General features: G+C 55.1%; 2 protein-coding genes across 13 annotated transcripts in view; one reads left to right on the forward strand and one right to left on the reverse strand.

Moving 5' to 3' along the window:
- The window catches only part of NPHP4 (nephrocystin 4), a 107,993-nt gene extending 93,640 nt beyond the window's left edge, over positions 1–14,353 (reverse strand). For 3 of the 8 annotated variants that reach the window (XM_074334191.2, XM_074334187.2, XM_074334192.2), the window contains exons 1-4: positions 13,228–13,351; positions 11,741–11,865; positions 8,779–8,951; positions 4,832–4,984 (exon numbers count right to left, since the gene is read on the reverse strand). In XM_074334191.2, coding sequence (XP_074190292.2) covers positions 4,832–4,984; positions 8,779–8,913 — 288 coding nt within the window. In that variant the 5' untranslated portion in view covers positions 8,914–8,951; positions 11,741–11,865; positions 13,228–13,351. Of the gene's footprint in view, positions 1–4,831; positions 4,985–8,778; positions 8,952–9,237; positions 10,689–11,740; positions 11,866–13,227; positions 13,352–14,216 lie in introns of those variants that run through there. The other 5 variants (XM_074334188.2, XM_019746702.3, XM_088790066.1 and 2 more) reach the window with 5 other exon arrangements.
- The window catches only part of KCNAB2 (potassium voltage-gated channel subfamily A regulatory beta subunit 2), an 82,088-nt gene continuing 71,467 nt past the window's right edge, over positions 14,263–24,883 (forward strand). Inside the window, exon 1 of one of the 5 annotated variants that reach the window (XM_074334202.2) lies at positions 14,263–14,762. The gene's annotated coding sequence lies outside the window, so the exon portion shown is untranslated. The remainder of the gene's footprint in view (positions 14,763–24,883) is intronic. The other 4 variants (XM_088790069.1, XM_074334201.2, XM_074334198.2 and 1 more) reach the window with 4 other exon arrangements.

Genomic DNA, 24,883 nt, shown 5'->3' on the forward strand with positions numbered 1-24,883 from the left:
AGCTCAACCCGCCACTTGCAGCTCAGGATGGTTTCCTGGACACAACCCGTCCCGCGACTGAATGCTCCAGACACGGTGGACTCTGCTACGCCAAACTCCTCTGGGAAGCGCAAAATCTCTAATTCCAGGAGCTCCCACTCATCTGGGTGGAGCCCATCCTTATCCACACACAACACCACCCCTACGAACAGAGACCCCCACCGAGAGAATGATCTGGGCCAAAATGCCAGTGGTGCCAAGGCTCAGAAAGCCTCATCGAGGGTGACAACGGAAACTTCAAGCTGGGCTGAAACGATCACACACCACCTTATCCATCTTGGCGTGTCCAGCTCCTGAACAGAACCTGACCCAGAGCAGACGCCCAGCCAGTGTTTGCTGAACAAGCACCTGCTGCTGACTGGGTGCCTGTGTGGGGCAAACATACTATTTAACACTCACGTGACCCTTAGCGGTGCATACTGTTAGTCCTCCTGCACAGGTGATTGACTCCAGAGTCAAGAGTTTACTACGTGGCCTAAAATCCCACAGCAATAAATGATAGAACAGGACGTTAGCCCATATCCATCTTATATCAAATCCTACAACCACGGCCAACGCCAGTCCCACGCCGGCCAAAGAACAATTCCTGGGCTTACTTAGAAAAATACGTGAGCAAACCCACTGACAACTCGAAGCAAGAATGTCCACTGGTACATGTCAGGGACACACAGCCACATACTTTGACAGACTGGGAGCTTTCTAGTGTCCCCAAACGGGAGGCAGTTAAATCACCACACGGCTAAGTCCCACCACTGGCACATCACAGAGAGGTATCATTTCTCCTTCTAGAAACCATTTCTATCATCCCCCACTTCTGGCTCAGAGTCCCCAGCAGTGGCTTCTTCTGAGCTGGAGAGGAAAGAGCAGATGGACTCTCTCGCCGGCTTCCTGCCTCTGCCGTCTGTGATCACACCTGGGGCAGTACAAAGACGGTGTGACAGGAGGTGCAGAGGGCAGGGACTGCTCGGGTCGTCTGGAGCGATTCCTGGAGTTGCCTGGAGTCACACTGATGCTCCTTCCGCGCCCGCCTTTCAAGGAGAAATTACATCGCCCTCAAACGAGGAAGGGCATTCAATTCGGTGTCTCACGGCTTCCAGGAAAGGGAAGCAATCCAATTACCTCTGTGGCACACAGGGCAGCTGACCTACCTGTTACCTTAGCAACACCTGGGCTGCGGTGAGCTCTGGGAGGAACGACTCCCTGGTCTGGGTTTCCGCTGTCTGTGGAGAACCACTAGGATTCCTGCCCAGCTGCTCTCATAAAATAAAGCGGGAAAATGAGCCTGTCACCAAAAGGCTAGCAGGGTTCATTAAGGATGGAATTTAACGAAGAATCACGTCCATTTCAGAAAGAAAAGTATGAAGCTGCACGGTATGTTGGCCGACCGGATTATTTTTTAACAGATCCATTTTGAGAGGCTGAATCGTGAGCCGTCTCCGCGGGAGTGAACAGCAGGGCCCCCCTCCAGGGAAGGTCTGGAAGGAGAGCCCTGATCTGACTGAGAGTGGCCTGGGGCTGCCCACCTGGGCCCGCCAGCAGAGCCCAGGAGCCTGACGCCAGGGAACCTGAGCCTGGGGCCGGGAATTCATCATTTACAGAAAAGCACCCAGCTCTCGTTCAAGGCAAGACTTGTTTTTTGAAAGTCTTTCCTTAGGACCTTGCTGGCAACGTAATGAAATAGCAACTTCCAGGGCTGTGCATTACATCAACAAATCAGTAAAATTCCAGAGCACACAAGGACAATTTATTCATCCACGTTTAGTGGGACAGTCACACAGAATCCAAACGAGGTCCCCTGTTCCTGGCAGCCTGCCGCCTCAAAGCAGCTCACCCCCAAGCCACTGCCGATTGGTAAAGCCAGGGAAATACAGGCAATGAGTAAAATCAGAAAGCGATCGCCACGAAATTTCTGAATCACCTCTGCAAAGGGCAGACTGTATTTATCTGTTTCCACATGTGTGTGGGCAGAGCAGACCCTCAGTATGACACAGCCACCAGGGAGAGCTCCACACTGTGACAGCACGTGCACGTGCCAACTCGTGACACATGTGCACTCATGGTGAGAGGGACGCTCCTCAGCTAACTGAACTTAAACAAAACCTGTTTTTCTGTATTCTGACCATCAAGGAAATGAGAGGGGAGTGCTGGGCGTGCAGGATGCAGCTGTGGGCTCTGAGGGCGGCGGGCTCGTTCCTGGGGCATCACTGGCCCCTGCTGCTCACCGAGGGCATAGCAGCCGGAGCACAGCCGCCTCCCTGAGTGATTCCGGGCTCTGCCATTGCCATGGCCTCCCAATCAGAAAGACTCTATCTACCCCACACTGACCTGGCTGCACGCTTCACCTCAGCAACTCCAAGACTGAAGAGTGCAGACTTTTCCAGAAACTTTAAGGATGGTGGTCCTCACTAACCCACCATCCCATCCCCACACCCAGCTCAGCAGGAGACAAAGGATGAGAGCGGCTAAGGCTGAGCTGGAGCAGCGCTCAGCTCCCACACTTGGAACACGGGACCGGGTCTCGGTTTTCCTAACTCAGACCTGCGCTGCGAGCTCAGGGCCCCACACAGCTTCCAGGATGCAGTGACAGCGTGTGCGGCAACAGAAGGCTCCCAGGCACAGATGCCACAGCCTGGACAGGCCAGGAGGAGGAGCGGCACTCTGAAGGCGTTCTTACACTGCTATTCTGCAGGGATCACCAGAGCCAAGTGAACCAGGGCTCGGGGCCTGTGGGCTGTGACTACCACAGTGACGAGGACTGGTCCCAGCCACTCTGAGGGGGAGGGCGCAGACGGGGCGAAGCCTGCCTGTACTGACTGCAGAACGGTCCCATCCGGCAACACGCCCAAGGGGACACTGCAGGCCCCTCTGACACACGGGGCCAGACAGTGCCCGTGGACCTCACTGCGGTCACAGCACAGGCTGTGGGACCAGCCTGCCCAAGCCCAACCGCTCACATCGCACACACGTCCCTGTGACCTGCTGATTATTCTAAGGAGGGGACATAATAACACCGACCTCCGGAAGACAATGCTGAGGACAAAATGGCATAGACGAGCTTCTGTGCCAATGCCGGGCCTGCGGGAACTCCACAGTGGGGGACAGCCATGTCACACCTTCATCAGTCACTGTCACAATACCGGGCTTCCTTGGGCCTGACTGTCCACAGGAGAAAGAGCCAAACAGCTGGCCCTAGAAGACCCCAGAAGGCCAGCCCCAAAGGCAGTGGAGGCTGAGCCCAGGCCAGGATACCAGCGAGAGCAGGGCCACGCCACTCCTGACACAGGCAACGAATGGCCTGTGCTGAGACAGCACTGTAAGGAGTTGCCCAGTCGCACACATGACTTACAACGCAAACCTTTCTGATAAGACTGACCAGAGACCTTTAAGAAGCATTTGCACAAGCTGTCTGACAACCTTAGCATCAGACACATTTTTAGTGTCCAGGACACACACTTTCCCACGGCTTACTTTAATCTTCCCGACCTCTGCAGGCATTATCTCCGCCTCCTACCGTGTTAAGTTAGGTCACCCGTCAGCATCAACCCACACGAGCCACACAGCCCTCACCCAGGGAGACAGACAAACGCAGAGGGCAGCACTGCTCAGCCAGCCCCCGCAGCTTCAGAGCTGGGCCAGGACAGTCCCCAGCAAACAGGGGCACCTAGGGCTGTGGTTATGCACGGTGCCATCTCCAAGGATGGCGAGGGTCCTCCCCACATTCATTATTCACTGTACTGTCAAAATACCGGGCTTCCGTGGGCCTCTCTCTGTACTCACGAGAAAGAAACCAGCACAGCCTGGGCCTCTCAACACCTGTGACCATCACGCAGGGCTGAAACCATGCACACACGCTGTGTCAGGATGCCCACCCCAGCCCCAGGCTCTTCTCCTCACAGCTTGCCTCCTTCACCTGCCACCTGCCTGTACACCTGTAAGGCCGCCTTGCTTGCAGCCCCCACCGCCCTGCTCTTTCTTCTCCAACTTAGAAGTCAGCTCCATAGACAGGCCACCCCTCATCACCTGCCTAAAGCAGGTTCTCGGCCTACTCTGGGACAGCAGCGTATGGTCTCCTTCCAAGAATGTGTCACCCCCTGCAGTTACTCTGCTACTGCTTTTTAGTGAGGCTCCCAGCAGATCACGAGTCCTGTGCGGGGAGTACCCTGCCCAGGTCACCCACCATCAGCACCCAGCACCAGGCCCAATGGCTGGCAGACAGCAGGCCCAGAATAAACATTTGTGGGTCTGGTGCAGCCGAACAGGATGGACAATACCCATCTGCAGGGTGGCCAGGCACAGAGCTCCATGGGCCAGATGGCGCTATTGACCAACATCAATGCAACAGCCTGGTCTGGGGGCAGAAGGCATAGGTTTGAGTCCGCACTCTGCCATCTGCCACCTGGGCAGCTCACTTTACGTCTAAGCCTCAATTTGCTCTTCTTACAAGAAAAGAAACTTAAAGGAGGTGGGGGAGGAAAACTGGGGCAATCGAATAAGATCAATAATTTCCTAGCTTTGTTCCAAGTGCCCCAAGGGTCCTCGAAGGACAGACCCTACGTGTACCCCTCCGCCCACTGCTCCAACCAGAGCCTCAACTCTCATCCGTTCAGGACACTTGGCTTCCACACACGATTGCTTGGAAATGTAGAGCCCACACTGAGACCAGCTCTGCGATGACTGGGTCTGCTGCTCAGTGGCATCCCTGGGTCTGAGAGGCACTGGTTGTGTCCCCAGGTCAGGCTGTACCCTGCACGCCCCAGGGCCCCGCACACCTGCTCTCCATTATCACACCCACCTCATTAAAGACGATCCTGGATGGCTGCCTTGGGAGAGGCTCCACGGGCCTCACCGTGGTCTTCCACGTCCTCCCGAAGAAATGTCGGTAGGTAACATCAAAGAGAGACATGCGAAGATGGCACCCCACCTCCGACAGCACTTCCAGCACTCCCTAGGAGACAGAAGGGGTCAGCCCTGAAGGGTTCTCAGTGTTATGAGCCATCCCCACAGGTGTTGGTGGACCATCCTGGTAAAACTGGCCATGCAGCGTCCATCCCCCGTTCAGGTATCAATTTGCTTGATACCTGAACTCTCCCTCAGGACACTGCAGTCCCCCAGCACAGACACAGGCCTAAGACTCACCCAGAGCCATGGAGACACAAGAGGCTGGGGCTGCAGAGACACACGCATCTGACACCATGTGGAGCCAAGAGGAAAGTCCAGGAGACATCACATGAGACCCTGGATCAAGCTACACCTGAAGCTTATCTGATGGGTTTCTCTGATGTGAGTTAATAAATCACCTCTAGCTTAAGCTACTTTAATGGGTATTTTTAGCATGTACAACCAAATGAATCCTTCCTGATATAACCACAAACTCTAAATTCTCAACTTGCCAGAATTATTTTGGGGTAATATTAGCAAAGGAACATCTCTGAGGACTGAAAAGTCATGGCTACAAATATAGCAAGGCAAACAGAGACCATAAAGACATGCCCTTGTCCCAGAGCTGCACACCTGCAGTGAGGTTCTGCTTTGGTCTTTAACGCTTTTGTTACTGGTGCAACTGGCAATGAATTTATTGGCACGTAAGTTATTCATAATATCCATTGATTAAATTTTTACTGTCTGTAGAATATGTAGTGAAGCTCTTTGTTTCCTTCCTTATATTGGTAATCTTTGTTTTCCCTTTTCTTGTGATCAATCTTGCTAGGGGTTTATCAATATTATTAATCTTTATTTATTATTAATCTTTTCAAAACACCAACTTCCAGCTTTTCTCTGTTATTTGTCCTTTACATTAGATTTCTGTCCATATATTTACTAGTTCCTACTTCTAATTTCTTTGTGTTTCATTTGTTCTTTCTATCTAGATTCTTAAGGAGGAAGCAGAGGTCATTGATTTTATACCTTTTTTCTTTTCAATTATAGCCATATAAAGCTATGATTTTCCCTCAAAGGACTGCTTTAGCTGTATCCCACAAATTGATATGTTCTTCCATTACTCAACTCAAATTATTTTATAATTTCTCTATAATTCTTTTGACCCATGGGCTAGTTAGCAGTGTGTTAATTTCATACTATTTGAATATTTTCTAGTTATCTTATTGCTATTGATTTCTAATTTAATAACAAGTTAGTCAGTGAAAATACTCTGTATATTTTCAATCCTTTTAACTTTATTGAGTCTTATTTTTGTGGTCTATCTCAGGGAATGTTCCACGTGCCCTTGAGAAGAACGTGTGTTCTATCTGTTGGGTATAGTGCTTTAGAGATGACAGTTAGGTCCAAACCCTTGTGATGTTTTTGTCCATTTATCAGTTATTGAGAGAAGAGAATTAAAAGTCTCCAATTATGACGGTGACCTGAATGTAGTTCCCTTTAGTTCTACACTCTATTGCTTCACATATTTGGAAGCTGTGTTATTGGGTGCTGCGCACAGACTTATCACAGCAGGCCTGTTATGTTCTGAAAGGCTGGCTCACAAAGCTGGCCCCTGGCTGGAGTTTGGGAACTTACACTTCGGGAGGGTTCCCAGCACCCTAACTGATAAGCATGGCTCACTGTGCTAAACTGTTTGTACAAGTGATTTATACCGAACATCTGCTTCCCTTCTAGGAACCTGGAATTTTGATACATACTAAGCAGAAAGTGCCTGCATGACCAATCCCCCCAAAAAAACCCCAGGGTTTTTTTAGAGACCCTGGGCACTGACTCTCTAATGAGCTTCCTCTGTTGGCAGCATTTCACATGTGTCGTTACAACTCATTCAGTGCATCCTGTGGGACCCCTCTGGCAGAGGACCCTGGACGCTCATGCCCGTTGCCCCCCGACTTCCCCCGCGGGTGCCCTTCCCTCAGCTGAGCTTGCTCTGTATCCTGTCACCATAATAAGTCTTTCCTGTGAAGATGGCTATATGCTGAGTCATGTTGAGTCCTCCCAGCAAATCACCAAACCTTGGAGTGGCCTTGGGGACCCCAACACAGATGCATACACATTAGGACTGTCATGTCTTCCAGATTAGACCGTCCTTATGAAACGCCCTTTATCTCTGGTAATACCCTTCACCTTGACATCTGTTTTGTCTGGTATCAGTACAGCACAAAGCTTCCTCATGCCTAGTGTTTATGCAGCGTATCTTCTTCCCATCCTTTTACTTTCATGCATGTAGCTTACATCTTTATGTTTAAAGTGTGCTTTTGTATGAGCAACCTATGACTGGGTATTAAATAACTCTTAGCATGACTTTGGATCAGGAATTCCACTTGTAGGAATTATTCTACAGACATTCGTGTACATGGAAAAAAACGACGTAAATGACGTTATTCCCTTCGGAGCGTCGATAATAGCAAATGACGAGAAAGAGCCTGAATGCTCACGCATAAGGGCCTGGATAGATAAATGGTGGTTGATACATCCAAAGACATACTATGATGTCTTAAGAAAGAATAAGAAATTCTTCATGTAATGACATGAACAAGTTATAAAGCATATTAAGAATATTTTTCACAGTGAGGTAATACAGGCATATTTATTTGTTGTATTTCCTTCAAAATTCTGGGAAGCTGTACAAAAAACAGGTAACGCTGGCGGTATCTGGGGTGGGACAGGGGGTGCTTTGGGGACTCTGGGATGACACACTTTCCTGTGTGCCTTTGTGAATTTTGAGCCATGGGCATTACCTTTCCAAAAACAAATAAATAAAACAAGATGGGAAAACACGTTTTCCTTCATAAAATTCCTAGGGACAAGGAGACCGCTGTCCGCTATTTTGAGCTCCCAGGGGGCGGGGGCGGCTGGAGGCAGTCTCTGTGGGTCTGAATCCCAGCTGGCCCGCCAGAGCTGTGTCACCCTGGGGACTCCACGTGTCTCAGATTCGGTCCCCTCCTCTGTGAAAGAGGTGATGATGGTCTCTATTTCACAGCACGGTTGTGACGATGAGGCGAATTCGTACAAGTGCCAGGAAGTGAGGCTGGAAGAGCAGAAGCGACCGCAGGACCTCACGAAGCGGCAAATGCGCAGCGGGCGCTGTCACGGCAAAGGAACTGTGTGTGCCGTGTGGGGGTGAGCAGTTCAACAACAGTACGTGTTTCACACACCCAGCGCTCCAGCACTTGGAGTGCCCACAGAATGGCTCTGCCACCGCAGGGGAGGGCCGTCTTGCCCAGCCAAACCAACTAGGCAGCCGCGTGTCCACACCGCAGGCCTGGATCCTTCCCGAGCATCCCCACGGGCCACTGGGCCTCACTAGGACACTCCATCACGTGCGATCCTGTGGGCAGCGCAGGTGCCCTACCGGCTGAAGGGACAGATGGGTGCAGAGCCACAGAACCTGACTGTGCCAGAGGCTGTGGTACACCCAAGCACAGGGCTTCTGCCGGGCTGCCCCAGGCTCTGCCCCTGCAGTTCTAACTGCCAGGCCAAATAAAGGCAGGGCTAAGCCGTGCACAAGGCCACCTCTTGCAAACAACCTGTCTCAGAAATACCCCCAGAAATCAGATTACCAGGGTTTTAAAACTGTTCCACTGTGGGCAGAAAGAGTCCTTTACCCAGTGTCAAAAATGCTGACCAAGTCGCTGAGTCATGTATTCTCTTTGCTGATGAGCCACTTGGCCTCTGAATACGGCTAAAGCCCAAGGTAATGGGTACAGCAATGAGACAAATAAATAAGCAAAATCAATAACCTCCCAGCTAGCGGAGAGCAGGAACAATGTGTGTTTGACAATAAACAGCAAATTTCTTTACCTGCTTAATGAGTGGCCCATCCAGCCTCTTCAGGACACACTGAAATGCTGCTGATTCCTTTGAAGGCTGGCGTGCTCGCTGTGGGTGGGGAGGGACCAGCACGTTTTCATCAAAAACCCTCTGCCAGTCATGCATTCTGCTGGGCTGAGGGTCACATGGGCCTCTAGGATGACCTGCACCATTTGTGTTCAAATAAATAAAAAAGGTGTAAGCACCACAGTGCTCAGAGCAATTCTGCAAGTTTCCTACTTCCCACTGACTCCCAGAGGAACCATCATCCCCGAAACCCACCCTCTGCAACCCCACACTCCAAACCCCATGCAGGAGACTGGCACCCATACCACCTTCCCCTGGTACACATGCCTATCTCGCTCCAGAGAACCTCTCTGCCCCTCCTCCGCCCAGAAGCCAACCAGAGCACGACCGTCCTGGCCTCCGTGACTGGTTTGGGGTACACACATGCAGGGCTGCTCTGTGCAGTTGTGGAGGTGGGGCCCTGCACAAGGGCACTAGGCCTTGGGGACTAGGGCTGTCTTAGAAGGAACTGCCGAGTGTGATCCAGTCAAAGCTATTGGGATGCAAATCTCAGAGCTTCTGCTGGTTCTGTGGAGAGGGAACACTCTTTCCTACAGCCCGTGGAGCAGAGGTCATCAGCTTGAAGCTGCCAGGGCCCACTGCGGGAGCATCTACCTTGAGACATAAAAAGCAGGCAGAACACAAACCAGGGCAAGAGCACAAGGGTCATCAAGTGGACGCTAAAGCCAGTCACCCAGGACAGTCATGAAACGTCTTATTCCCGAAGCCAGCTGGGAACAGGTGTTACAGGCTTCTAGGGGACCTGGCTCACGGAGGCAGTCATCTGCCTCCCAGCCACACAGGGAGCTAAACCTTCTCGAGACTCTTTTCAGCTGACACAGAATCTTAAGATCTTGGCTTTGATAAGAGGCCGGATTCTATACACTAAAATGACAAGCATGCAGAAAAGGCAGCGGTTTGGTCTCCTAACACTGCAATTTTCTAAACGTGGTCCCCAAGCCCCTGAGGTTCCCCAGGGTTTCCAAGGGCTCCACAAGGTCAAAGCTATTTTCATAATACCCAGGTGAAATGTGCCTTTCTCACTGTGTTGCCATTTGCACTGATGGAGCAAGGGCAGTGACGGGCGACGCTGTGGGGGCCTCAGCACAACCCGGGACCACAGCACCCAGCCCTGAAGGCCGTCCTGTGTCCTTCACCACTCAGGGCTTCACTTCAGAATGTCCTTTCTGAGACTGTGAGAACTATGAATTCTATTCCATCTCAGCCCTTGAGTACATGCATTTTTAATAGTCTGTGATAGACCAGGAAATACAAAAAAAGGAGAAAAAGAAAGAAAGAAAGAGAGAGAGAAACCTGCTGGGAAATGAAGAGCAGTGGTCACCTCCAGCGGGGTAAGCCCTGCTGTGACGATTTGGGCTGCGAGCTGAACTAGCTGCTTTGGTCACACAGCACCACCATTTTTACTAAAAAGGACGGCTGAGAAAAACACACTTATCCAGATTTGTACTTGGCAGATCTCCCTCCAACGTGAACAAAATGAGCCTGTCACTTCAAGGAAGATGTGTAATAAAAATCAAGCTTTCTGGCAAAAATTAGAATTGGAAAAACCTGTATCTTCCATCAAGCCTGGCAACTTCATACTTCTCAAAGACATGTCTGATGAGACAGGCCGGTAACAAATGTGATCTTTTGAAATTGTATGATTAAATGTGTCAATACTTGGAAGATCTGCATAACTCAGAACCAGTATTTCCCAACTGAACAATGCATAATGATACAAACTCGTGTAGGAAAAAAAAAAAAAGTATCCAAATGCAAGGCAGACCAAAGGACCTGAATGTAACAAAGTGTAACAGAGCATGAAAGGTTCCCTGGCAGATTGTTTCAACACTGCATTTGTATCACTTACAGATGTGATCAGTGTTAAGAAGGGGGGGAGGGGGGGAGGACAGTATCCTGGATTATCCAGGTGGGCCTGATATAGTCAGAAGGGTCCTTAGCAGAGAGAGGCAGGAGGGGTCCGAGGAAAGGTGACTACGGAATCAGGGAAAGATGGAGGAAGGGGCCACAAGCCAATGAATGCAGGCAGCCTCTAGCCACTGGAAAAGACAAGGAAATGGATTGTGCCCTAGAGCCTCCAGAAGAAACCAGCCCTGCCCACATCTGACTCCAGCCCACTTGAGACCGATTCTGACTTCTGGCCTCCAGAACTGGAAGAGAATAAATGTGTGTAAGCCACTCGGTTTGTGGTAATTTGTTACAGAAGCCACGGAACTCATACAGGTGTCCACACCTATAAGCAGAAGAGGCCTGACCAATACTCAGCGGGAGATCCATCTGGCCAGGAGGGATTCTGGGGGGCTCCAGGGTCCAGCCCAAGTCCATGTGGGAAGCCCGTGCTTCTCTCGGTCAAGGCAACTGCCACCTGTCCTGTTCTCGTCTGCTCACTGGCCAACTGCTTACACAAGGGAGCTTACATTCCTGTGTCCCTGGCACATGGCTCTTCCATCAGAACTCAATAGTCACAAAAGCAAATGGAAGTTTCCATAAAGTTGACTCCCATGCATTTTTTTTCCCCAGAGAAATTTGTTTGCCCGTTGACTTTTATTATAAAATTGGAACATTTATTCATACGAAGCAAGCGCCATAAGGGACTGAGAGGGCCATCTGTACAGAGGAAGTATGTCCTGCCTCGGGAGCCGTGGCAGAGCACAAATCGCACCCTGAGAGCCCTCTGGAAGGAAGCGCACGTCGTCTCCCCACCCCCCCCCAGGATGGCGCCTCCTGGCCGGTTATGGCCAGGTTATGGCCACTCCAAACCTTGCTGATTCGCCCAACTCCTGACCCAGAACCTCTTTCCTCCCTTCGCAGTGACTGTGGGACCCAATACCACACTGGGCCAGTAGATGTTGCTGCAGAACCTCACAGGGAAGCGAGGGCACGGCTCCGGGCTGCACCAGTCACACACACGCTGGGAAGCAGGAACGGCCACCCAAAATCAAACCACCAAGCTGGGCAGGTGGAGGCAGGCAGCAACAGTCTGAGTGGGTGCTGGAGGGAGAGGTGACACCTGAGACACAGGCTCCCGGGGGTGAGAGCCAGGCAGCCGCAGGGGCTGTGACACCCAAAGCGCTTCCTTTTCCCCAAACGCCACCAAGCAGCTGCCACCTGGCCCTCCCTTGTTTCCACCTCTACTCTGCCCCTGCTTCAGCTCCTCAGACACCATGCCCTCCCGCCCTCTAGCCAGACACACACACACCCTTGGGTAATTCCTACTTGTCCTTCAGGAGTCAGAGCAAATGCCACGTCCTCAGGTCGTGAGCACCCCACCCCTCACCAGGGGCACCCCCATGTGGGATCCTGTCACAGAAGTCACCACACTGTGCGGTTACGGTTGTGCTACATGACCGAGCTGCGTGAGGTCAGGTAGTGAGCATCTTTTTAATGACTAAGTAAAACCATATATCATGCAGTGGAGGAAGGGAAGAGGGCCCTCTGGGACTAGGTGAACAATAAAGAGAAAACGGGGAGGGTTCTATGCTTTGAGCCCAAGAAAGGGGCATAATGGGCTGGCGGGGAAGGACCATGAAGAAAACGTGCCCACTTCCATCGAGCTCCATTGTGACCCAGGCACGCACAAACACTTTCAGATTTGTTATTCCAACAACTCTGTGAGATAAGTACCATCATTATCCCCATCTCACAGTGAGGAAAGGGAGACTCAGAGGTTAAACGGCCAGGCCAAGGTCATACAACCAGCCGTGACTAACCTCAAAGCCACTATAACCATGCCTGCCCCTGCTATCCCACCAAAGCCAGGAGGGGCAAAGGGACAAGAGGCCGCAGAGGGAGGAGCCAGAGTGCTGGCCCACCGCTCCCCTCTCTCCTCTCTGGAAAGTCTGCTGGAAAGTCTCCTACACTCCCTGCATCTGCTTCTCACCTACACAATGAGGGGTTGTGAGGTTTCCCTGAGGTCTTAGGTGCCGCACACCTATCCAGCAAGTGTTTACCAAGCACCTGTTCTGTTCCAGAACACAGGACGGTGAAGACTGGCCAGTGCCCTGTCTTCAAGAATCTAAAGATCCAGTGGGAGAGAAAGACAAGCACAGAGATGACAAGCCTGACCCAGCCTCCTCTCTGGGGAGCTAAAAGCGGGGGTGAGGGAAACAGGAGGGAACCAGGAGCTGAAGAGGTAAGCCAGTCAAGTCTCACAAACAGGTTTCACCAGGGAAAGGGAAAGGCGGGGGCCCTGAGGAGTGACCCAGGCACAGCAAAGCTTCCTTTCCAGAAATGAACAAGCTCTTCAATGCCTGAGACCCAAAAGTTTTGCAGCGCTTTTGGGGGAGTGAGTGGAGGTCTAATTAAGCACTGCCTGGAACTCCCTCATTCAAGAAATAGTCTTTAAGTACCTACCACGTGCCAGGACCTGGAGGAACCAGGCTGACCACAGCAGACAAGCTCTCTGCCTTCATGGAATGTATCCGGAGGAAGGCAGAAGGACAAGATACAGGTCAGCAGGCACAGCCATGGTTGTGACCTATGGAAATGGTAGAGAGGGGCGGAGGGTGCCGTGAGCTGTGACTGGAGCACTGGGTTAGAACCCAGGCTGGCTACCCACCACACAAGCGCGAAGCTCGCGTTCCTTCACATGCTTCAACCAAAACTAGACATCGCCACACTGAAGGGAGGAGTGGATCTGAGAACATAGCTGTCTTCTACAGAGACAGGCATTGAAGACACGTGCACAGGGGCCTACGGAAGGGCCAGGGAGTGGGCTTGGAACCACTCAGGAGGCCACTGGCTGGACGGCAGAGGCTGAAGGCAGGCGCCCTTCCAGAGTTCCAAGGGCAGGCAGTGGGGCAGCCTCCTGCGCGGGCCAGGGACAGGCCAGCAGGTCCCGCTGGGGACAGGAACCAACAGGGGACGAGCACCCAGCCCAAGACAGGCACCTAGGTAGGGGACAGGCACCCAGTAGGAGTCCCCCGCAGAAGTCTGGTAGGGGAAGGGCGGCGGGACGCCGAATCGAGCAAGGCCAACGCCGGGGTCTCAGCAAAGCCCAGGCTGTGGGCATCGCGCTCGCCCGAAGCTAGGGGGTGTACGGGGACGCAGAGTCAAAGGGCAGAGAGTGGAGGTTGAGCCCCAATAAGACTCGAGGAACTTGCAGTCCGGGCCAAACCAAGTGTCGAGGCGGGGGGTGAAATGCGACTAACGCGGCCACAGCCCTGCGCCTCGCCCGGCCGCCAGGCCCTGCAGGCACCGCGTCCCCGCAGAGAGACGTACGCAGCATCTTCACCCCAAGCACGAGAACTCCGCCCGCTCTGCTGCCCTCGCATCTCGAAGCCGTGTCCAGCCTCCCCCGCACCGCCAGCCAACGTGGTTCCGTCCGCCGCAAGAGGCGTTACCTAGGAGACGGGCCCGTCGCGCCCGCGCCAACCCCGGGTTTACGAGGCCTACGCAGTCGACGAAGTGCCCCACGACGGACCCAGAGCCCCGGCAGCTGGCCGATGCCTACTGGAGCCGCAGGGCTAGCGGACCAAGCACCGGCTAAAGGGCGCCCCGGCTGCTGCCGCCGCAGGAGGAGCCTCGCAAGGCGGCGCGCCGCGCGCTCGGGCCAAGAACCCACGCCTCGTCACCGTTTTCGGCTGGGCCGCGGGACCAATCAGAGCCCAAGTCAGGGAGCTCCGCTCCGCCAACACCAGCCAATCAGCGCGGCGGCGGGCCCGTCTGATTTGCATGCCCGGCGGCCACTCAGCCAATGGGAATGTGATTGACATGAAGGCCAGCCAATGATAACCTAGGAGAGGTGTGGCCCCGGGTGTCCCACGAGGTGAAGATGCTGCGGGCGGAACCTGGCCGAGCGAGCGGGATTCGGGGGCGCTAAAGTCGCTGGGGCAAGGCGGGAAGGAAGATCCGGAGCAGGGCACAGGATTCGGAGCTGGAGCCCCCAGGTGAGTGCAGGGGGAGACACCGGCGGGCCACGCTGTCCAGTGCGGGGCACTGGGAGAGCGGCGGCGGGGACCCGCGAGGCCCGCGCTGATTCCCCATCTGCTCTTCCCCAGCGCGTCTCCGCGCCCGCCTCCGTCCTCACCTCCTCTCCAGCCGGCTGGCTCACCTTCTCCATCCTCTCCCTTCCCCCAACGCGTCCTCCTCTGCCTGCCTGATCGGCATCCCGCCCGAACCCCCATCCCCGACCCCTGCCCCAAACTTCATCCCTCCCCCTGTCCTTGTGCCTCTCTGCCCGGCCTCAAACCCCTCGGCTTCCCGCAGCTTCTCCTCCCCCTGCCCCTAGTCCTCCTCCCCACCCCATCTCCTGGCCTCTGCGCAGCCCCCATCGGAGCACTGCTGGGCCCGGTTCTCCCCATCTCTACTCCTCTTTCACTCCTGAAGGCTCACCCTGCCTCTCCCTCCTGGTCCCTATCCCCATCTTCTCACCCATTCTGCTCTCAGTTCCTCCAGTCTCTCTCCCCGTGGGCGCTCTCTCCATCTTGCCCCACTCCCCAGGACCCTGGCACTCCATTCCTACACCAGTTCCTTTGGCTACCTACACCCCCTCCCCTCCCCCGTGCCCCTACCCCATCCTCTGCTTCTCTTCTCTTCCCACCTCCCTACCTGCTGCTGCTCCCACAGAAGGAACGCAGCGACCCAATGGTTGCCCTGCTGTCTGCTGCAGTAGCCGCAGCCAGTGTACTTGCCCACCTTCCCACCTAGGCTCACCGGGCTCTGCTCCTGGCCTCAGTCCTGGAGGCTCCTGTGGGGGATACACTTTGCCTAGAGCATGGGGGGGGGGGGGCTCCAGGTAGGAAGTCCCTTAGCACCCTTTCCTGCCTTGCTCCCTAGCCACCATCTCCCTCCCCACTCCACCCCCACTTTCCTGCTTAGCCTCACTTTGTGATTCAGCATTTTTGGGGTTGGTAACTTTCTTTGCTTCCTGGTATGATAGGGGCCAGGCTGTGGGGATGCAGGCTGGGGGGTCTTGATCCTGCAGTTAGTAGATCCACCTAAGGAAACAGACTGGAGCTGCCTGGGTGGGGAGCAGGGTGGAGAGTGGAGACCCGCTAGTGGAGGCTGCCTCTTCCTCCCTTTCATTTGTCTGCCCTGTGTTGAACCACATCCAGGGGGAGATGACATAAGTAATAGCTCTTGGGGAAATGGGCTATTAGCATTTATGGAAATTAATACGTCCTCATCCGAGGAGCAGGAACACCAAGTTCAGGCCACAGCTGTCCCACTGTCTGCTGTTTCAGGATTTCTTCTTTCTCTGCAACTTGTCCTCCCCCTCAAAACAACTCCAGCCCCCTTCCAGTGCCAAAAGCAAGCCCCAGCTCTGCTGAGAACTGCATTGAGGCCCCATGTTGCAGGGCTTGGGGACCTGCGCGTGGAGAGTCCCATCTGCCTTCCTGATTGTTGCTTGGCAAACGCGTCTACCTGCAGAGTCCAGGCTCACATGCCCTCTGTGCCCTGGCAGTGGGGGGCCGAGAGACCATTGGCCCCCAGGTCATGTCTATAGAGATGCCCTCCAAGTCGACACCCGGCCTCAATGGCACTGAGTGTGTCTGGGCTGGAGCACATTCCTGCTTCAAAAGCAGCCTGCTGGAGGCTTCCCATACAAAACTCAGGTCCAGCTCCTTGTGCCTCTCTCTGCTCTCTGGGTCCACAGACCCTGTGGGCACTGCTCAGAGCCTGGGGACTGAGCCAGGCCCCCAGGGACGGGAAAAGTGTGGAACCTGGTCTCAAGCTCAAAACCCTTTTGAGTCTGGATGTGGAGCCTGGATGGGAAAAAGTGGGCACAGAAGTGATTGCATTCACACCACAGGAGGTGTGGCAAGGTGGGACACCACTTCTTGCCGTGGGCACAGGGAGGCCAGAGGGGCAGCCAGCTCTGGGTGCGGCTTCATACCATGGGGCTTTCTCGCTTTCCTTTTTCAGTGATCTTCTACAACCCAAATGATTCAGGAGGAAGTGAGAGTTTTGATTTGGCAGTTTCCGGGAGGGGCGGTGAGGGAGGGGCCTCCTCTGGACTTGCCTGTTTGTTGGAGCTGGGTCTGTGGCAAATGGGCAGCAGGCGTGTAGCGTGTGGCGAAGGAAAGCCCTGCTGTTAGAACATCGGGGAACGGGTTTCATTTGTGGGGACTCTGGCTGCAAGCAGTGTGTCTTTAGTCCTTGACTAAATTCTCAGTGACCTTCACGTCATCAAAGGTCCCAGAGCCAGAGAGAGCAGTGTCCTGAGGTTCCTGAATAACAGAGCAGAAGAGCCGCAGCTATAGGGGTATTCCGAGAGGACTGCCTCTGAGGGTGTGTAGGACCAGAGACCCCACGCCTCCCTCCACCCCCCCCCCAGCAGCTGGGGGGGTCTCACCTCATAGAGCTGCAAGGGTCTTGCCACCTGCCCTCTCAGAGGAGTCATCCGAAGCCCAGGGGCAGTGACTTCTCCAAGGTCACTCAGAGGCAGGGGTGGGGCCAGGGTAGACCCCTCCCTTCCCGCTAGTTGCAGCCGTCACTTTGGCCCTCCCACTTGGAGGAAGCCAGCCAGCCCCTGTGGACATGCCCAACCTTGGCCGCCCTGTGGAAAGGTCCCTTTGGAGGTGTTGCTGACGTGTGGAGGAAAACAGTGCCCTGGGGTGCATCTGAGTCACTGGGGGGCTGTTGGTAGCAGGGGATGCTGCCAACCACAGAGAATTCTGCCAACACCTTCCTGCCTGGCCTGGGTGGCCCCCAGAGTGAGGACATTTGTTCCAAGATGTCCAAGAGATGGCAGGGCCCCAGCCACTGAGCGGGATGAAGGGGAGAAGGGACTCTGTCCGTGTTCAACCTGCACTTTCTACTTTGCTTCAAGGTGGGTCTTGTAAATAACACGGCGAGGTAGGCTGGTTAGCCTGGATGAGGAGACTGAGGCACAGAGCCATGGGGAGACCGACCCCACCTCCTGGCTCTTGAAGAAACCTTGATTCTGTTCCTGCTGGATCTGGACTCTGAGGCAGGTGCCCCCTCTTTTAAATGCTTACCCCTCCCCCACGGATGTGTCGCCTCAGACACACAGGAGGGTCAGGGTTCAATCCCTGTTCCTGAGGACATGAACACCTTCCTTTTTCATTGAATATTAGCCCCCAGCACACTCAGCCCCCCACTCACTGCATGCTGCCTTCCTTTGGGGCGACTGTGAAAAGATGTGGTCCTTGGCACAGCCAGTTCAGGGGAGTAAAAGGAAGCAGGGCCTCCCCTGGAGAGGGCACAGCCTGGGCCACGTGGGAATGTCACCCACCTGGTCGTCCCATCACTGCAGGGGTAGCTCGAGTCTTTCTGTTCTGCCTGGCCATGGCAGGTACCAGAGTCTCCCTGCCGAGTGGATATGAACAGGGCTGCTTCTTCTTACCCTCTGCCACATCCCATGGGGCTCAGAGGGCCAGACTTCCTCCCTCTGTATCCAGGGATGAGCTCTGGGCCCAGCACCCCTCGCCTGAGGGTGCCCTGTGCCCGCTGTCTAGCTCATAGCCTGGGGGGCGGGGTCTCATGGGGCCACGCCCTGCTTTACCAAATGGCCACGTGTGTTACCTAGCGAGGGGGGTATGGGTGCCAGCTTGTGTGTGTCCCTCCTCACAGACTCAACCCCCAATTCCTGTCTCACCCACATCGCTGGCACCTGCCTTCCTGAGTTCCTTTTTGCAGGCAGGTCCTCTTCCCTCTTACTCTAGCACACAGGCACTTGCAGAACCGACTGTGTCAGTGCCATGCAGGGTGCAGATAAAATAGGACTGGGGGAAGGGAAACAGCCGAGAGGGGGGGAGACCGTCTCACTCGGCCGCACGTCCATGCTGCAGACCCCGTTAGGGCATTTTCCCCACCGAGACTTTGAGCCCTGCCTGCTGAGCACTTGAGATCCATCATCCATCAGGTTTACGCTTTTCCTTCTCAGATCCTTGCACCAGGTTCGAAGAGAAACCAACCATCTATTCATGACGGGGCTGCTTCCCCAGTAAGCAAGCAACGTCTTGGGTCCTATAAACAATGGGTCTTGTCCACAGGGCCCTCTGTCACCAGCTTGGCCTGTGGCCCCTTGTGGAGAGGTAGCTCTCTGTGTCTGGCTCTCTCCCTCTCAGCCACTTGGCTCCATTCTTGAGTCTTCCTTTTTCTGGAATGGTGACATGAAGTGACTCGAGTCGACACAGAAGGACAATCCCTGGGGCAGATGGGCACTCAGTAAATGTCACTGAGTCTGTGACTTCCATTCATAGATTGAGCCCAAACCATTGCCCACCTGGAGCCCAGGTGGCTCCCAGGAAAGTTCAAGCAGAGTGGCTTGATTCCCCTTCTGAGGCATTTCATGATCCCACTCGGAACTCCTGGAAAGGGGACATTCATGGAGCAAGAGTGGAGGGCCTGTGGTCATCTGTCTGTAGAGAACAGCCCCCCTGTGAGTGGAGGGACACGCCTCGCCCTGTCCTCCCTTACCTCAGGCCCCCTGGAGGGCCGGGCAAGCCTGCCAGTGGCCCTCTGCACATCTGCCCATCTGTCCAGCGGCCCCTGAGCGCTGAAGGGCTGCAGAGCCCCACTCTGAGCACGCCCACTCCCCTTCACCACGACATGTTTTCATGTTCCATCCCTTGGCAGGTCTTTGATCTTTCAGAGCAAACTCCCACCCTGATGTCCACAAGCTGTCAAATGCAGCTCAGGGCAGAAGGATCTAGAATTCTTCCAGGAATCCTTGCCCTCCTGAACACTCCGTAGCGGCAGGCCCTGTCTAGAAACAGTGCTCTTCCCGGCTCTTCTAGATAGAGGAGAAGCAGAAATAATGACAATGCGTGGACAAGGAGACTGATGAATCCGTGCATTAAAAAATAAATTAGAATTTAAACACTGTTCAGAACCTACAAATCCCGATGATGGGTTAGTCGATGAGCAGGACCCACCTATCTACCTCCAGGGACCAAGAGCCAGAAAGAGGATAGAGTGACCACACCTAGAACGCAGAAAAGCTCTGCTGACGGAGAAGGAGAGATGGGGGACGGGGTGTGACATGTGACTGAGACCTTGAAAGAAGGCAGGGTTGTGATAGCAGAGCTGGGACAGGACCGTCTGGGAGAGGGCCCTGCACCGGCAGGACCACGAAAGGAGCACGGGACGCGCTGGACAGTGGCCGAGGCCCAGGGGGAAGCACAAGCGGGCCGTGAATGTGATAGTCGTTGAGGCTAAGCAGGAACAGGTCCTGGGAGACCAGACAGTGGGCCCCTGGGGGCTTTGGAACAGGTCAGCGCCGTGTCCGTGCCAGGATGGAGAATGTGGAATGTTTCCTTAGTGAGGGACAAGAACTGGTGGATGGGATGTGGGAGGTGAGAGGAGAGTGCAGCCCCCCACCCCAGGCGGTGTGGCTGGGTGCACACAGGCTATACCTGGAAGCCCCGTGCTGGGCCTGCCTCACTGGGTCTGAGGTCCGTGCTCCGGCCGTTCGTGTCCACGGCATTGAGAGGATAGGCCTGGGGTTCAAATGAGAGGTGATTGCCAAGCACCCACTAGTGACAGCTCTGACAGCAGACAAGGTCACTGGGAACTGGGGCCTAGAGTGAAGGGGGCAGAAGACAGAGCCAGGAGCAGCCGTGAGTGCAGGATTTGAGAGGGAAGGTGAAGGTCAAAACAGACAGAAGGAAACTGGATTATCCTGGGGCCTGGGAGGAGAGGAAATAGAGGATGGGTCAGGTGTCCACTGCACCGGTGGGCACGCTGCTGGGGAGGCAGAGGAAAGGCTGGGCTCCTAGGTATAGCTGGCATGGCCACAGAGTCACCCTCCCAGTAAGAGGGGCACCTGCCATCTCACCCTCCCAGTAAGAGGGCACCTGCCACCTCACTCTCCAGTAACAGGTGCACCTGCCGTTTTGGCCCTCCTCTGTGTCAGCTTGTTCACCCTCACTGTCCATGGGCACAGAGGTCCCCATTTTGCTGGTGCAGAAGCAGGTGCTGGAAAGTGAAGTGACTGCCCTAAGGTCACCGAGAGCATACAAGGATGAGCCAGGATCCGAACCCAGGCTGTTTGGCACCAAAGCCCCCTCTCTTAACATTTACGCTCTGCTGTCCAGATGGCTCTTGAGAAATCTGACAGTAAGAAAGACAGGAAGCTGAGAGAATTGCTGTGCATTTAAGGGGTTAGCAGGTTCCTGGGAAGAAAGGTCATATTTCTGGGGAACTGGGCCTATCGCCAGCATCCCCAGTCTGTTGTTTGGTAGACAGTTTCTGTGGTGCATGATTGTTTCCTGCACTGATGGGGACCTTTCTGGGGATACCTGTGAAATACGGGGTCAGGGTTCATCCTTCCAGCTTCACTGATGGCTCAGCGTATGTTGTGATTGCAAAGAGTATAAAAACGGGGGAACATGTTGGGGCAGCGGGGAGTGGTGCCTGAAAACAGCCCCCCCGGAGGGTCCTGGTACAGCTCAGCGAGCGCCTTCCCTCACCGGCCGCTGGTCCAGGGGTTCCAAGGCCACATTTTGAGAAACATTTCCCAGCTGTTTGAATTCATGGGTGAACTTTCCCACATCCTCTTCTTAAAGCGGCACATGAGGAAATGCGTTTTGATGGCTGACAGCCCTGACGGGGAGGGCTTCACCCGCGTTCTTCAGTTCTCTGGAACAGAGAAGGCTGCGTTCTGCTGAAAGAAAGGACCTGCTGCTTTCGTCGGCTTTGAATCTCAAACTGAGTGCGTGGTGACATGCTGTTGTTAGCAGTGCCCAGTCCTCTTGGAATGAGGTTTGGCTGGGGTGCTGACTGTCCCGTGTTGTGTGGAGGACGTGAGGAGGCAGCCGGTGGCATGTTACCCCCTGTCTGGGATCCTCTTCCCACCCCCTGCTCAGTGGCTGTCTCACCCCCCAGGGGGTATTGCCTTTCCCTCTCTGTGAGGAGAAGGTATTTTTAGTCACCCAGGGCAGGAAGTGTTCAGGTGTCAGGGACAGGAAGCCTGGAGCCATTTCTGTCCCTTTGCTCCTGCAGAGGACGAGCAATGCCGAAATAAGCATTGCAAATCCCAAGGAAAAATGTCCACCTTTCAGCAGACACCTCCTGTTTACGCTCTCCTGTTGAAAAGGGAGCCGGTGTAGGGGCCCCCAGCTGCCCTGGCCAAGCCTCCAGGGCACGGCACTCGGGGCAGCTCCCGTGGGACGTGGACCCACTGTCCTAACAAAAGGACCTTTTCAGATGGGACGTCAGCCATCCTGGGCCCCATGGTGCCTGACGCTGCTTTGTGCAAGTGGGGACCATGCACTGCTTCCCTCACTGACCAAGAAGCAGGGGTGGGGTCAGAGGCGGGGGAGACAGGGGGTCTAGCACACGGAGATGCCACTCAGGCAGCAGAAGAGTCTGCAGGCCCAGCGGGCAGGACGGGGCAGTGTCCGTCCTACGTGTTCAGGACAAAGGGAGGCGAGGCTGGAGTCGGGCCGAAACCAGGTGGGGCTGTGTACGAAAGGCGCCGACATAGCCGGGGTATTGGAGGGACCGCAGGGACAGGGACATCAGTGTGAGTGAGGATCTCGGGGAAGCTGCCCATCTTTAGAAGATGCCTCCTGCCCCCTCTGTGCGGCTGAGCTGGGTCATCTGGCCAGGGTTGGGGGAGGGAAGCTGACCGAGTCCTTGAGGCACCCAGCCATGGTTCCCTCAGGAAGCCCTGAGCTGCTCCAACTGCCATGGTCACCACCATGCCCCCAAACACACACACGCATGCACGCATGCACATACACGCGCACGCACGCACGCACACACAGCCTGTGTGCCTGGCCGGGCACCTGCCCCCTGCCTCACTCAGGTTTTGGCAGAGCCCACTGGGGTGTCACTGGGCAGGATGCGGAGGAGAGGGTTTCTCCCCATCCTCCCGCAGCCTGGTAACCATGGTAACCATGGGAGCTGCTGGAGGCGCCCAGCCACCTGCTGGGCTGTATGGGTGCTGAGCTTTGCCAGTGGATCCCTGGATAGCGGCCTGTGTGTGCGGCCAGAGAGGGAACGGCAGGTGTAGTCCCAGGCACTCACCCAGCACTCTGCAAGCCAGGTGTCAAAGGCCAGGGGACCCTGACCCTGCAGGCCCTTGAGATGAGAGGGCACAGGTCCCCAGGCTCAAGCAGAATCCCTCAGGCAGACGCCGTTTAGTCCAGCCTCCTCGTTTTAGGGAGAGGGAGACTGAGGCTCCGGGAGAAATCGTACTTGTTGTCAGAGCTGGAGTCACTGGCCCAGTGGGGTCCTGCTGACCGCTGTCTCGTGTTCACGCCCAACTTCCTCACCAGTGTCCTGCAGGCCTCAGCGAGCACGCGCCACAGTGGTCACTGTAGCTGGCATCCAGGCCGTCCTAGACAGTGTGTCCCATGAGGACGGGGCGTGTCTGTCCCATCACCTCTGTACCTCAACTCAGCCCTCGGCAGTCACACAGCAGGAGCAAACTCTCAGCAACAGTCAGAAATGATGGGCTCTCTCAGAAGGTGGAGCCACATGGGAAATGGCACATGTAGGGCCCATCTACCCAGCTAGAACCACTGTCTGCAGAGCTGGGAAGGGGTGTGGGACCCCAACCCCAGCTTGGGCAGCTTCCACCCGACTCAGGACGATCAGAGAACAGAACCCCCAGGCAGAAACCAAATTTTGTGCCAAACCCTGTTCCATGCATCAGACCATCTTTTGGGGTCCGCCACACATGGGGTGCTCCTGTGTGCCCCAACCTAGGCCTCCCCCTTCCTAAGCCAGACAGCCTGTGCCAGGTCCTTCAGGGAGAGGTATTGGGGAATTTTGTTGGTGCCAGAGGCAGGACCACCACAAAATGCTAAAGGCATCAGCCTGCCTCAGGCCGGAAGTGCACCCACCTATCCCAGGCCAGCCTCACAGACTCCAGAGTGCCCACAATCCTTTGAGGCCAGCACACTACAAGCTTCGGACAGCTGACCTCACCCCCAGCTCCCTGGGGATGTTAATGTCCAGGGCTCAGAGCTGTGGGGAGAGGAAAATGATACAGTCCTGATGAGTCCTCAGGTTCTCTGTGGGGCTTGACTCAGGAATGAGGTCCGGTGGCCCTGTAGCTGTCCTCGGCCAGGACTGCTCTCCCACCTCCCCTTCTGTCTGCGTGTCCATCCCAGGAATCTTCAGGGGCCCCACTTGGAGAAGCTGGGCTGCAATGCACCTGCCACCTCATGAGCTGTAGGTCCTGAAGCTGAAGCCATGCAACCAAGCCTAGGATCCGCGGGGACAGGCAAAGGCCATCCCCACCACGGGCCTCCTGATTTCATTGTCCCCAGTCTGGCCACTCCACTGATGGCCCTTAATGCCCCTAGGGCACAACACCTGCCACACCCTGAACAGCAGGCAGTGTTCCAAGGAGGACAGAGTAGCCCTGGCCTCTGGGACATGGCATCCAGCCAGGAACGGCAGCAGGCGGGAACAGTCCCTGCAGCTGAGACAAAGCCAGGTGCACCGAGCCTATGTGCTGAGGCAGCTGTGGTCCTGAGGCTGACATCAGGCTGATGGCCACAGGCTCCCAGCCACCTGGCATCTGGACACATCCTGCCCCTCAGCCTCCCTGAACAGACTGCATGCCAGTCCAGGCAGCCAGGACGCTCGCTGCTCATGTTTTCACAGCCAAGTCACTTAATTATGTGGAGATAGTTCCTCCGAACTGCAGAAACTGTCCAGGGCATCCAGATGGAGTGGTCCCAGGTGGCAGAGAAGGCCGTGGCCCATGAGCAGCTTTCCGGGGGGGGGGGGGGGGGGGGCGGCATCCAAGGGGAAGGCTGAGCCACTAAAAGCCTTTGCCCCACTGCAGGAAGGGGCAGGCACTTCATCTGAAGCTGGAAGATCATGACAATGATGATGGTGGTGATGGTGGTGATGGTGGTGACGGTGGTGATGACAGCAATGACTACCTTATTTGTCTCAGCAGCTGCCATTTGTCACGGTTCTGCCCTTTGGCAGGCCCCTACTAGGACCTTGCAAGCATTACTGTTCATGCCCCAGCCACCCAGGAGTTGGTTCCGTGATGATCTGTGTTTCCAGGGTGAGAACAGGTGTGTGCTTCTCTTCCAGCCACACGGCTACCAGAGGGCAGAGCTAGCATATG

Source organism: Rhinolophus sinicus, chromosome 14 (assembly GCF_057876585.1).
Source record: "Rhinolophus sinicus isolate RSI-liver-muscle chromosome 14, RSI-T2T, whole genome shotgun sequence".
NCBI lineage: Eukaryota > Metazoa > Chordata > Mammalia > Chiroptera > Rhinolophidae > Rhinolophus > Rhinolophus sinicus.